The 15167-nt window shown below is 31.8% G+C and overlaps 4 protein-coding genes across 4 annotated transcripts; 2 read left to right on the top strand and 2 right to left on the bottom strand.

Annotated features, from left to right (window-relative positions):
- Positions 1–532: 532 nt before the first annotated feature.
- On the bottom strand, positions 533–2144 carry TRIADDRAFT_52516 (uncharacterized protein; the record flags this gene model as incomplete). The annotated part of the gene is made up of 5 exons (XM_002108201.1): positions 533–591; positions 871–1009; positions 1136–1226; positions 1549–1694; positions 2106–2144. The coding sequence occupies 5 exons, from the start codon at positions 2142–2144 to the stop codon at positions 533–535; spliced, it is 474 nt and encodes a 157-aa protein (XP_002108237.1).
- A 1118-nt stretch (positions 2145–3262) lies between these two features.
- TRIADDRAFT_52515 (uncharacterized protein) lies at positions 3263–6151 on the top strand (the record flags this gene model as incomplete). The annotated part of the gene is made up of 8 exons (XM_002108942.1): positions 3263–3322; positions 3861–3994; positions 4265–4369; positions 4844–4889; positions 5315–5423; positions 5507–5621; positions 5720–5871; positions 6039–6151. 8 exons carry the CDS (start codon positions 3263–3265, stop codon positions 6149–6151), a joined length of 834 nt encoding a protein of 277 aa, XP_002108978.1.
- Positions 6152–6785: 634 nt separating this feature from the next.
- TRIADDRAFT_52514 (uncharacterized protein) lies at positions 6786–11140 on the bottom strand (the record flags this gene model as incomplete). The annotated part of the gene is made up of 13 exons (XM_002108200.1): positions 6786–6874; positions 7051–7291; positions 7377–7495; positions 7628–7772; positions 8369–8493; positions 8635–8776; positions 8862–8935; positions 9038–9175; positions 9317–9442; positions 9756–9861; positions 10088–10127; positions 10244–10354; positions 11040–11140. 13 exons carry the CDS (start codon positions 11138–11140, stop codon positions 6786–6788), a joined length of 1557 nt encoding a protein of 518 aa, XP_002108236.1.
- A 744-nt stretch (positions 11141–11884) lies between these two features.
- TRIADDRAFT_52513 (uncharacterized protein) lies at positions 11885–14960 on the top strand (the record flags this gene model as incomplete). The annotated part of the gene is made up of 7 exons (XM_002108941.1): positions 11885–11989; positions 13099–13277; positions 13485–13750; positions 13929–14047; positions 14133–14206; positions 14641–14713; positions 14817–14960. 7 exons carry the CDS (start codon positions 11885–11887, stop codon positions 14958–14960), a joined length of 960 nt encoding a protein of 319 aa, XP_002108977.1.
- Positions 14961–15167: the final 207 nt, after the last annotated feature.

Raw genomic sequence — 15167 nt, 5'->3', positions numbered from 1 at the left:
CAACTAATTTGATGTTATTATATCTAGATATATCAATTCTCCAGTTTCGCTTGTATACTTTATGGCTATGCATAGCTCAATGCAAAATTTTTATATGTTGAGTTTATCGAAGCTTAGTAAAATATCATACTCTATATTTCTATTATTGAGGAGGATGAAAATTACATTAGATATCCTTTCCTAAATGATCCAGTCCAATATAGCTCCTAACTGTAAGACAATCATAACAAACACTTTGGCCTAATTGTTATTATTATTCTTTAATGCACCTAAAGGGTAAGGAAGGCCAAACTGCGAGCATAGCTTCCTTAGAGTCTTTTCGTACTCAATATTATGGCTAGAAGCCTGTTGTAACGCAAATTTAAGATCTTCTATTTCATCAAAAAATTCCTAAGATAAATTAAAAAATTATCACATTCTACGATATAATCCATTATGAAATCTAGTGTGCGCAGCAATAGATAAAGGAAATGAAAAGTAACTGCTACTTAGACGATATCCTTTGCCTACATTTGTTATATTTTAATTAGTGTTACGATACCAAATCAATTCTAATGTATTTAGATACCTTGTCTATTCCTTCTAGTTCAGCTACATAAAAATAAATATAAATAAGAAATTATACTTATCAAGAGGATTGAAGCTATTAAAATTTTAACAACATTGCACATAAGGTATAAGATTTACTTCTTAATTTATGATTTTCTTCAGACAGCTTGGTATTTTCTTTTGTTATAATTGATAATTTCGAAGTTAGCGCTAAAGTATCAAAAGTACGTATGATAGCCAATATTTTCATTCGTGAATCAAATGAGGATTAAAATAATTGTTTTTATGATTACAGAAAAAGCTTATAGCGCTAAATATTACCGGCTCTAGTCTCAAAATCTTTAGCACTGACAAGTCCAGCCTTGGCCAACTGTTCCTCTCGAACAGTCCGTTCCTTTTCCAAAGCCTTAATTTTTTCCTGGCATAGATTAAGCTGTTGTTGGACTTCTTGTTTCTCAAACTGTCTTATTAAATAAATATTATGAAGTTACCAAGAGTATAGTACAATGCATCTGTCCTGATAAGTATTTACACTGTCTTGAGTTGAACGTTAACTTAATCAATCTCCTTTAATTGATTGACTTACCGTTAACGATGTTATTTGCTCGATTTGATTTGTGCTATTTTTTAGTTCTCGTTGGTACTTTTTCATTAGGTTGTTATGAACTGCCAGCAATCTATTTAATTGATTAGAACGTTAGTTGAAATAGTAGATTATCTAATTAGGAAGCTTGATAAAATTTAAAAGCATTTTAATTACATTACCGATTTATGCTTTCAGTTTGACTATCGATAACTGGCGTCGGTTTTGTCATTTTGTTAATAAACTTTTGTGTAGAATTAGATTTTCCTACCGAGGGTATTGTTTGTGTATGAACACTATAAAGTTCATGAAATATTTGTAGTTAAAGTTGATGTCAAGTCAAGCCTAGGTAGGATGTTTACTTTTCTATGTATATTTAATATTTATATTAAATGATCAGTTTGGTCTATTCATACCTTCGTTTTACTACTTTACAACTCTTGCCGACATCTGATGGTTCCTTCAGTTTATCTTTTAATTCACCTATTTCCTTTACTAATTGTTGATATTTACTGCGTAGTTTCTTGTATTTTTTTCGAAGTAGTTCATTTTCAGCGGATAGCTAAAAAGTATTAAGGTGATATATCAATTTAGGGTTAATCTGTGCAGTACATTAAATCCAGAAATCTTGAGCTATTCATCTCTTTGATTCACGAATTTATTTACAACTCGCATGCAAATATGCAATAATGTATATGAGTTTGTGATTTATAGAATTTATAATTGAGTTTTATATTTCGTAATAATGCCCAGTCGTTACGCTAAATAACTATATTCATTGCAGTTATGGAGCATTCTCGACAGTGTATACGTACGTATGTGACTGCATTCGGTTTGTAAATATTACGTTAATTGAACACTAAAACTGCCACTGTGGTCAATTGCATTAGAACCTCTTGATAATATTCAGAAATTTAAGTACTGTATTAACAAATACAATGAATTCTACTTAATTATATACATAATTATCAACCTGAACACAAGAGTGCAAAGCAGGCAAGGATGCTTCCATTATATTTACTATAATCGTAGATAATAGTGCACATATATATTCAGCTGCAGTGATTAACTTGAAATGCTCGTTTTCTTAAGGTCTAGAGACACCAACAACCAATTCTAACCAGATACTTTTAGTTATAAATAAATAAAAATATTCATTCTTTCCGCAGATCAATTGATTCTTGCTGCTTCTAGATACTCATCCGTCGGATCCGTTTATCCTTTATCGGTAGTTTACCGTAAATAAGTAAATAAAGAACTGTACAATTACAATAAAATAAAATTTAGTTTATAAAATTTAAAATTATAGGATAACGTAATTGATTGGCTCATTGTAATATAAGCAATTGACTGAAATGAATACTTTTGATTGGAACGTACAGTATTACAGGGTAATATACGGTACACTTGACTTAATGTGCTATACAGTACAGTACACTATACAGTACTTACTGCGTATAGATCTTACTACAGTACAGTAGTTCTTATTACAGTACAGTATACTGTACAGCACAGTAGTTAGCAGTACAGTACTCTGTACTGTACCAAAGCTTTTACTGTACTGTACAGTACTGTAAAGACTACCATTACAGGGGCGTGGCAAGCCTTCTAAAATGGTTGAAAGATGTTCAGCTACAGTGTTGCCTTAAATTATGTCTTTCAATTGTGAAAAAATGGACTTTCAATTTGGCTCCAATTCCATGCAGACAGATCAGCACAACCTTGAGCAATTGGCTCTTGATATTTTGATTACTTTTTATCGCAGCATTGAATAATACAAACTATCAGTCGCTCTTACATGTACTGTAGCTCCAACCATTTTAAAAACAAGTCACATCGTAATACGCATTGTACAGTACACATTGTACTGTACGGTAGTAGACAACAGTACAGTACAGTACTGTACTGTACTTATACTACAGTAGTTTTGTTCATGGGCGCCTACTGTACAGTACAGTAGTATTCCAGCACAGAATACAGTACATACTGTACTGTATATTACCGTATATACAGTATACTGTATTACTGTATATTATATTATATTGTTACGTGCTGCGAGACCGTTAGTCCCTGACCGCAGTAAAAGTAAAATAGGAAGATCGTAGCATAACTGGATGCTCTGAACAAGAAATGGATCAATTGGGTGAATACTTAGAAACTTGTGAACAAGTAGCGAGAACGGCTGGACAGGTTGCGTACAGAATATCATTAATTAATGATCAACTAGCTATCGTAATTACTAACGTAAAGCAAACCTTGTGAGCTTGTTGTCAGGCAGAGCAGGATTCGTATCGTGTACTCTTAGTTTTCTTCATCACCAATGGATTTGTTCGTAATATTAATGAATTAAATGAATGAATGGATAATAATAATAATAATTATTAGGAGATTAAATTTTCCGGCTTTCATGACTCCCTAGGAATCTGCTACCATATCGCAAGAAAGCAACGATAGATTTAATTGATAATTATCAATTACTCATATATCACACTGTACAGTATGAAGCACCATTATATGTATTGTCAGCGTAATAAGCAGACAGTCGCGATCACATAATAAAGTAATGTAAACCCTTCGTTTTGCACAACTTAATGTAGTAGTAATAATCACGTGTAATACATACCAGCACACAGTATATAAGGTATTTGGTACCGGTAATTATGAAGCAGTTAGCCTCATTAAATCACAAGCATGAAGTTAAGAGATATAAATTGTATTTTACCTGCAGGTAATCAAGAAGGCCTATTCAAATGATAAAACTATCATGACAAAGAGTTGTAGTGCTGATTTAGTAACCCAAACTGATCAGGAAGTTGAAAAGCTGATTATATCGACTCTAAGAACCAAATACCCAACACATTGGTAGGTTTATTATTAGAGTATATTGCATCTGTTAAAATCTTGCTACAATATATAATTAATATATTATTATAGCGGCTACTGGTATACTTAATCTTTCATTCAGTTATTTTATTTACATTAATACTATAAATTGGAGTTGGCAGTCTACCTGCCTTGTGATGGTAAGACAAATACTATTTCAGTAGTACTGTGCGATTTTCTATCACTCCAAAATAACTCGACTGACATTGACCTTTTACTTTTGATTTTGATATTTGTATAAATATGCAGTTTCATTGGTGAAGAATCATCAGCAGACGGTCAATCGTGTCAACTAACTGATAAACCAACGTGGATCATCGATCCATTGGATGGAACTACAAATTTTGTTCATAGGTAAAGCTATAATTGTATAACTCACGGTAAAATACGTACAGAATTAAGATACAGTTATTCATCCTACTGTAATAACATGTAGCTCACTAATCGTTTTAGCAATGACACAATCACACAATCATGTAAACTGTTACCACGTCGAATTATCACAGCACTCGCATTCGTTCGTTGCGTTAAATACTGGATAATTTATATGAAATAGAGACAGGTGTACATTTCAAAGTGCAGTATTTACTCCTTTACATTATAATAGCGTTATTCAAGGCTCGGTCCTATATTTATTACGAGCTGAAACTGTTGTGGAACTACAGAGTCGCAATATTTTCACCTCGTAATTTACATAAATTTGTAAGTTTACGATCTAGGATATGATACTATGGTACTGTATACTTAATCTGCTTTAAAAGCTCACCGCTCGTATTAAGTCAATGCATATGGTAACTATCACTGCAACATTATATCTGTATCTTATAGAATTCCTTTCGTTGCAGTATCTATCGCTCTTAAGATCAATAAGAAGGTGAGGCAATAGATATCAATGCTTGCAACAATATGATATACCCATATTTCTTTTATATAGCGTCAGAAGCACCAACAGAGATTTAGAACTCTATAATACATAATCAAAATATCACTATACCATGATTTGAATTTAACAATCTATGACCATACTCACAAACATCTGATTTGCTTCATACTCCCATAAGACTTAATTATAACATTTAGATATTGATTTTACTATAAAACTCTTCCTAAAACTACTCTCAGCATTTATAGACTCCTTATTGTCCTCGTCCAAACTATCAGTTGATGGATAATTTAAATTACAAATTTCTGTCCAATTGAAAAATTGGACTACACCATTCGTATATTGCAGAATAATTATTTTACTTGAAATATAATCTCATATATGATGAATAATGAATCGATCTTGTACGTGGGTAGACGGAAATTGCAGCCGTTTACAGTTGTATCCTCGATGAGATGTTTACGGCTAGACTTGGACATGGCGCTTTTTGTAATGGTAAAAATATTTCGGTTTCTAATCAAACAAGTAAGCGAAAGTTATCTTGACATTTGAATGTAACCGAATCCAACATGACATTCACATCAGTTCTTGTAATCAATTCTATCTAGATCTTAACAAAGCATTAGTTATTTCTGAATACGGTTCTAGCCGAGATCAGGAAATCATCGATTCAATAGTAGCCAACATGCGTGGTGTAATTAGTAAGCCAATACCAGCTCACGGGTAAATTTTTTATTTGTATATGCAATACAGTACAATATCATGTACGGGTATTTTATGCCAAAGATGAGAAAATGCTACTCTGTATCATATAAAAATAGTATAAGATGTTTGGGCTCCGCTGCTTTAAATATGTGTCAGGTTGCTCGTGGTGGTGGTGATGCTTACTTTGAAACTGGCATTCATTGTTGGGATATGGCTGCTGGAGACCTAATAGTTAGAGAGGCAGGTGGGGTCGTTATAGACACAAGAGGTAAGTTAGAAGCATATGGATGATTTAATGATACTCTTTGATATTATTAATAAGTCCAAACATTTAAGACAGTATAATCACTTTCTATATTAACATGTTCTATAATATTTTATCCAATTTTTAAGTACACATCAAAATAAGAGCATTTTTATTCTTATTATTTGTAGGAGGTGAATTGGATATAATGGCTCGACGTGTGTTATGTGCAAGTACAGAATCTTTAGCAAACGAAATCATTGAATGCACTAAGGAAATAACTATGCCAAGGGACGATGAATAAATTTTAAAGCACTAACCATGGGCTTCACAAAAGTAAAATCTCTGCAAAGAAGCCATACTACCGTTGAAGTTACAGACAATTTGGTGGTTTCATCAAGTACTTATTGCCACTCATGCTAGATTTAGTATCGTGTAAGAGTGAATATGCACAAAATGCACCATGTATTTATATCATTACACCAATAGGTATATCAGTTCGTAAAATATTCACGAACAGTTTACCTCTGGTTCGAACCAGGTTACTTAGCTAGATATTTCTACAATTTTATCATCCATTGTGGGTCAACTGATTCTCATAGAATCATATCTTAACCTAAGTATTATAGATATACATACTATCAGATATTTTAGTGATAGGTGGTAGGATACTAATCAAATACAGTTTCTACAACCCTCATGACATAAAATCTTTTATTTAATATTGATATCACATTTGAAAGTATATGCAGTAACAGTTAATTTATAATCGTAATAGGCGGTTATTATTTTCCTTTTAAAATTAGTAATTGTATTGGTAACAGTCAGTATTATAAACTTTTAATAAATCGGAAATACAGCCATTATTGATGCTTGAATAACGAAAGAAACCATCAAAGCAATACTTAGCAATATCACTTTTATCCTTCTAGTGCTGGCTAAATTATTGCACTAGCAGTGGACAATCGGCTTCGGAAGGTATTGGCTTCACATTTTAAAGCAGATAATTTAGAGAATTTTTTGGAATCTAGATCATAAAATGATAGCATATAGTCAAAACAAGTCAAGGAAATTGAGCTTCCAACTAAGAAACGTACACAGACTAAGCCATAGATACCAGAAACACTCACATTTCTAATAATCTATGAGAAACCTAGTACATACTACGGTACGTAGAAGATTCAATAAAGATGCAATACTCACCAAGACTGTGGCAACAGTCAAATGCACCTTTATCAATCGGATGAGCTTCAGTATTAAAAATGTAACTTCCACTGTCGAGAATACAACTTTTACCATTTTTAGATTTATATGTTACGCCAAATTTTCCGTCGTTGTTGATAAAATTCTCGGTATCAAATAGTAAATACAGATACTTAGTTGTTTCAGCCAAAAAGAAAGATTCCATCCTATCTTCAAGTTCGTGATTCATCACATTTTTTACCTTTTTGCAAATGCCAGGCAATTTGATTTATGTACCAAAGAATTCAAATCGTTTACTAATATTAAATATAAATTAGGATAGTTACCGTAGCAAAACCACATTTCGTACGGGTTCTATTAATTGACTTCGTTATTTCCATACCAGCTTCCAAATAGATAGGGTCTTTTGTAGCAATGTATAAATACCAAGCGCTTTCAATCAGTTCTAAGGTAATTTAGTTAGAGTACATAAGTAGATAGCTCAATAATTATACAAATAAATATCACACTACGATTAAATTTCTTAAAAGTAAGAAATAAAGAAAGGAAATACATTCATAGTATTTCTTTAGCCTACCAGGACGAAGAGGATATTCGTTCCTGTTACTGTATGGCATATTATCTGTAATAGCGTACGACTCTGGGATAAAACCCAACCGTCTCCAAACAGAATAATAATTTCGAAAAGTCTTAGCAGCTTGTGTTATATTTCCGACTAATACCTATTGTTAAATACGCGTACGTAACATGAATTTAGTGTTACATTAATTATTGGAGACCTTTTTCAAACAATCAAATTTTGATAAACAATGCTAATCACACATACGTGATTTCGCTACTTTGATATGCAATAATAAATACTTTAAAAATTCATACCATAAAATAGTTATCTTAGACTATAGGATATTAAATAAAAAATTTATTAGTGAAAAATGACCAATAGCGTGACGTATTAAAGATTCTCAATCCATTTTTTAATTACGTTAATAAAGGTATCTAGTATACCATAAAAATAGTAGCATTTCTAATGCAATTAATATCATATTACTACTTATCTTGAAAGTGCGCGTATGAGATTTGTAGTTAAAACCAAGACAACTAAATGTACTACTACAAAATTAAAGTGATTTACTGTACAATCGGTATGATCAAAACATGAAATAACTATTAAACTGTAAGGATTAAATGTCCTCGTATAACTTCGTACTACAGAATCATATTGTATACGTAATTTAGTCGAATTGCATAAGTAGGTTACTGAGCTATAATATTTGACGTTAAATTAGTATCAAAAATTAACGGTATTGACCAATCATACCTGAATCCCTGGCCAAAAAGCGTCAAGTGACTGAAAAATAGGTATGACTACATTTCCTCTCATCATATCCGCCCAAACATACCAATCAGCATAGTTAAGATATTTATAAATCGCTTTGTTATACTCTAAAAAATTTAGAGTTGCAATTACATATATCATAAGATCCCTCATGCTGTATAGCACATTGTCAACAACATGTACAATGTTATAGAATCCAATCTCTCTCAAATGCGACAAATTTAGAGTATAAAACTAGTTATTATTACCTTTAAACATATCCATTAGCTCGGGATCATCATTTAGTAAGCTACCTTTAACCAAGTATTCAAAATAGGAATCTATGCCTCCTCCAATCCCAGATTCTTTAGCAGTCCAAGATCCACTATTAGAGTCAATATGATTACCAACCTATGCATAGTGTAGAACACCTTGAATTTATCGTACGAAACGTCATTCATAGTTGCACATATCGGTAACCATCTGAACGACTTACTAGTCCAATCGCAGACTTTTTCTCCCATAGAGCAAGAATAGATTTCATTGCTGCATCTTTGTATTTCGAAACACCTAAAAGGTTAAAAAGTAGGAATAAATACGGAGTGTAGCGCATAGAGAGTACCCTTAGTTTGTACAAGTTGCGCATATGGAGCTGTTGAATTACAACTTTACCTGTCAGTAACGATAGCGTTCCAAATTCAACAATTAGGGTACCGCATGTCGCAGTACTAGTAATAGTGGTTTCACCTTTAGGAACTCCATGCCTGAGATTAATAGTACCATAAGGCAAATTGGTGCGGGTATCGAACGCTATAATACATATTTTAATTCCAGCATAGATGTTTTCATCAGTTGAAAGAAATTTAAAATACCGTTCATTAATGTTGATACCAAAGACTACACAGGCTGACATAAAATCTAGAATGAAATTGATCTGAAATCAAGTCGCACCAGGTAATAATCGATCGGCAACATCTACAGCAAGTCTTAACAGTGGGCCATCACAAGGCCAATTATCTTCTAATTCAAGACCAGCCTTATGAGAAAGCAAATGTGCAGAGAGCAAGCCGCCAACAACTTCAAATAGAAAAATAATTGTACATTTTTAGTTACTAGTCATCAAAGTAAATTTTAGACTAAGTTATCACATTATTGATGATGCACATTAAAATTATATCTGTCGAAGGTTCACAGTGAATACTCTCTTTTTTAGTAGTCTCTTCAGTAAATGACAAACTACATATTACATGCTACCATCTTATCACCTCATGCAGTATACGTTTATTTGAAAATCCATTAAAGAAAATTAGTACGAGATGATGTTACAGCAATTTTAATCCTATAATTGAATAATCAGAAGCCCATTCGATCAACTGTTTCTAAAACTTACTTCTTATGTTTGTTTCAAAAACAGATACATTGATATCGATATCAAAGTTAGCGGTGTCGATCAATATTTTTACTACTCTTGCAAATTCTGTCTTGTTTCCCATTATCTAGGAACAGTAAAGAAGATCGAGGACGTTATCACACTCCTACATCACACTTCTTATACGCTTAAAGAGGAAATTTTAATATCTTTGCTAAGCATTTATCTGATTTATTTTATCATCATTTAAGAAATATTCACTCATAGTTATGGAATTCAATGATATACGTAAATATTTGATATAATATCTCCATATCTTTCGCGTATTAGTAGTTTCACAAATTAATACTTACAAGTAGTGTATCCAACGAGTCGATTAACGTTAGAGAAAAGCTAATAAATTTATAAAAACGGCATATAGTAATTACCAAATTTGTAATTTATATGTGAATCAAAATTACTACACGTCCGTATAAATTCTTCTTCGTCAATACTTATACGCGTACTACCTTCCCCAAGTATTCATTCCTTGACATGATAATGGTTTAAGTTCATCATAGGGATAAGCATGTCGAAGATAATTGTCGTATCCATGATAAAACATTTCTTTAACGTCACGCCTAGTTTAAAAATCATAGAAATGCACATATGAACAAACTATATACGCATATATTGGCATCAGGTCAGAATCAACCTATAGTACAGTATAGAAAACTTCGAATATTCCAATAATAAAAATATTATAGAAATAAGCTTATCCTCAAGCAAGTTATAAACTGGTGTGATTACACATACATTTAAATCATTAAAATCAATATACTGTACTATCTGGAATAGATTGATTATGTTATCTATTTGAATCTTTGGTGTTGGTTGTGGTAACGTCAATGTTATGTCTACTACAACACATGTCTACAGCATATACAGTAATTTATACACGGCCAAACAGAATCGTAATTCTAAAGTCTTAGGCCTTTAGTCAAAACAATGAGTCCTACAAATATTTCATATACTCCGTTATAATGCACAATTTTTAGCTTTCATTGCAATGATGGGTCAATACTATCTAACAAGTGCTTGCTCAGTTGGTTGGATAAACTCGTAAAAGACAACAGATTTAGGAGATGCACCAACGCTGAACATTAATGTTACAAAACACCTTCAAGTATTTTAAATCGGATATTTAATTAATTATTTATGACAAACTATGTTTCTACTGTTATTTTTAAAGGTGTATTTACTTTTGCTCCTACTAACTATAATTTGGGTTGTAATACAAAAATAATGCCTGGTTAGTGAGCTTACCTGAAGGAATCGATCTCCCATTTTTCTACATTTCTTGCGAAATTAGTCGTAAGACAGACAACAATAATTATAGAGGAAAATTTATTGATATTCGTTACCATATTACTATCTACAGCCCTAGAGATCTATACGATATATGTTATAATAACTATTGATGATATCTTTCAAATTTAGACAGCTCCGGAATGTAGAATACACCAACTTATGTGGACAACTATGGTACTTAACTACTACTATAACCGTATCATCCAACTAGAAATGCACATTTTTCGAGAAAGAATTTCTTCCTCGATATTACTAGTGAATATCTTCAGGATGGTACAGCCTTACACCTTTAGCTTTGATATTTATAGTATTATACACTAGTCAGTAGTCCCCTTAACTTTGACTACAACTGCGAGAGGAAAAGCGAATAAAATTGTTCTGATGCTTCTTATAATTGCTGCTAAGACCAAATTCGTCATACTAGTAAAACTGGTGTAGTTGGAAGCATGCCTACAGTACAGCACAGTACAGTGACAGCATACAGTACAGTACAGTACAGTACAGTACAGTAGTGTAGTAAATAACGGAAACGCTACAGTACAGGTTGGCCAAAAGACTGTAGCTTACAGTGTATAGTATTGTACCGTGCTTACAGTATGTACTGTAAGAACTCTACAGAACTCTTACTGTATACAGGTTGTACAGTACAGTATTTTACTGTACTTTCCAATACAGTACTGTAGATAGCTTTTATAAAAAATCCATTAAATAATAAAAAAACACACCTACTCGTATATTAATTATAATTTATAATTTAAAATTTAAAATTTAATGTACTTGGTCATTGTTAATAGTCAGGAATGGCTACCTTCAGTGCCAAAAGAGACGAGATTATCCGCTTGTTTTGCGACTGTACAAAACAACAACAAAATAATATTTTATTAGAGCTCCTGCTGCAATGTGAGGTATGCAGTAGCCTAAGCTACAAATGATATGCTCTGTATTGTAAACTACAGCAAAAGCAATAAGTAAGTAATACAAAATCATTCACTCGTGATTGCCATCACCAGATCGATACTAGTATAGTAATAACTCTACGCTGTTAGGATAATAATGCTCCAAATGATACGCGTACTTCTGTTTTTTCATTAGATTAGTCAGAATGAAATAGTTGAGGATTTAATGAAGTTTAATTAAGTGAAGGATAAATACGTATTAGGTAAAATGGTTAATGTTTAATAAAAATCCATGATACAGCATGTAATAAAACTTATCGGTGATGCTGTATGTACATGTCACGGTCCATGTACATCTGTTACTAGTTCCTCAACATTCAACAACCGTCGCAGCGATTTAGTTCCGAGCTTAAGAAAAGTTTAATTTTATTAATATTAGAGAGTTTTCTTATATAGTTATGCATCAATTTGCACCTCCGACTACAAAGATTTTACAAGTTTTTGATAAAAACAGTACTTCAGAATCCAGCCTAATTTAATTACTTTTTATGAAAAACTATGAGACGTCTTTAATAAGGATTTATTATACCTATTACTACGATTTCAAGTTTCATAAATTCTCAGTAAATATCAATTAATAACTAACAATTCATGTGAGAATCCATTGTTAGAGTTATTACTTTATACAGTACATGATTTTGTATACTCATTTAACTACTATAATAAAGCCGGTACTATGTACCGTGACAACATCTACATTCGATAGAAATACAATAATAACGATTCCACAATACAAGAGTAACTGAGCATGAAACTACGTAATCCATTATGGGCAATAAATGGTTTTTCTATAATATCTATTTTGCCAAATAACAGATAATGTTTTACCAGGTTACTTACCGATCATCATTATAAAATGTACAATTTACTTTATACAATGATATTTATTAAATGTGCTAAGATCGCGTAGTATTCTGAATTATACTAAGTCAGCATTGAGGTATGAAATATTATATAATGTTGTTTGCCAAAATTAACCAAGCTGCATTTAAAATGTAACCTGATTCAGTTTTATTGACATCCTTATATGCAATTTAATATCACAATTTCTTCTTCAGCCTTTGCAATTAAGAATTCTATACTCAGAGCTCAAGCCTTTACTAGCCGTAAATTTTGTGGCATACTTACCTAGCGAATTGGTTGATAAGATATTTTTCCTTCTGGAAGCCAAAGATTTATGTAACATAGCCATGTGCAATCGGCTGTGGCGAGAGAAGGCCAATAACAATGCAATTTGGTAAATACACTTTTAATCTTTCACTGTCTAATAATAAAAATGATATAATTGAATTTTTTACTAAATAGTAGCCAATAATGACCTACAATTGGGTTGTTTAATACTATTACACCAAGCTACCATGTACTATTTACTAACAAAAAAGCTGGAAATTTTTTTATAGTACTGATATGTTGTATACGCGTATATACTCGTATTGCTATACAGGAAAAAATTATGTACAGATAAAAATTGGATCAAATACGGTGATGATCAATCTTTATTAAATATTAATAACGAAACAACTATCAACACAACGCCAGCGCAGCATCAAATTTTGTTAAATTCTCTAAAATCAACCTTAAAGACATGTAGATGGAAGGAAATATATATTAGAGCTTATTTACTTAATCGAAATTGGAATACGGGTCGTTATACGAGTATCCATACGTTACGTGGCCACAAGCAAAGAGTAATAAGTCTATCATGTGATGGTAATTATCGATTGAGATTAAAAAGATAAATTTTCAATAATTAAATTAAACTAAAGCTATGCATTGTAATCACGTTAAAACTAATTACAAATTCTTACTACTATAGTATAAAAAAAATTGCCATACATTAATAATAAAATAAAACCTTTGACCAATATTCTAAATAATTATAATTTAGGCAAATGGATCGTATCAGGATCTGAGGACAATGCAGCTCGTATATGGGATCTTTATACTGGCGCATGCAAACATGTATTAGATAATCATACTGATTCAGTTCGTTGCTTGACTTTAAAGGTATCCTACTAATTGTAATAAATATATTCATTTAATTTAATGTTATTTAGCATTACACAACAAGTATTATAATTTTATTTTGCAGAACTCTGTGCTAGTTACCGGATGTTTCGATGGTATCGTACGAATTTTCGATGCTAATACAGGAAGATGTTTAAGGTAAGACTAGTGTACACAAAACCACTTTTCATATAATGTAGATTATTATTCCCAGATTTATCTGAAGTTCCCATATTGTTACGTTACTGCATACAATATACCTTATCAGGACTTTAGGTGCATTTACAGCAGTTGCAAGTCTGTAGACTAATAAATGCCTTACCTAGTGACATTATATTCTTATATGCTAAAATTTTACCAAAGATCTTTGACTGGCCATCAGAGTGGCATTGATGGTGTCTGTTTTGATGGAAAGATCATAGCTACGGCATCTGCAGATAAGTAGGGAGTCATTCATATTTGAACAATCTTAAAAAATAAAACTATTTTTGAGAACAGATGAACGAATTTTGTGGAAATAAATTTTTGATAGCCATAGTATAGATTTACAACCTTTATTTGTAGCATTTATTTTTGATATTTATTAAATCTAGAACTATCAGATTATGGGATTTCTCTACTGGACGTTGTCTGCATGTGATGCGAGGCCATACAGATGAAATACAGGTATGATTTATTAAATACCTATTGATATGGATTATGGAAATGGTAAATAGTCTTCATAAAAATTCATGCTGTTCCGTTTGCTGTCATGTACTATATGAATCAGGCCATAGAAATGTATAAAGAGTACGTCGTTACTAGCGCTTGGGACGATACTATCCGATTGTGGGACATTAATTCTGGGAATTATAAGAAAATTTGGAAAAACGATGCCGGTAGAGCTATTAGACCACCTTTAAACATCTTATGAATATTATTATATAAAAATGTAGTAATAAATTCATTCTTTATCACTAATATCGCATTATCTAAAGAAAATACATGATTAAACAATAATGTATTCATTTGTAATTAAATTTCCGGCTAAATAGAACACAAGTCTACATTAAAAAGTTTACTTTTTCACAGATATGATATCAGTCAAACTTAAGTAATAATATACGCGAAATGATTTATT

The sequence above is a fragment of the Trichoplax adhaerens genome, genomic scaffold (assembly GCF_000150275.1).
Source record: "Trichoplax adhaerens TRIADscaffold_1 genomic scaffold, whole genome shotgun sequence".
In the NCBI taxonomy this organism is placed as follows: Eukaryota; Metazoa; Placozoa; class Uniplacotomia; order Trichoplacea; family Trichoplacidae; genus Trichoplax; species Trichoplax adhaerens.
Note: the sequence above shows the minus strand (reverse complement) of the source record. Positions and strands in the feature narration are given on the sequence as shown.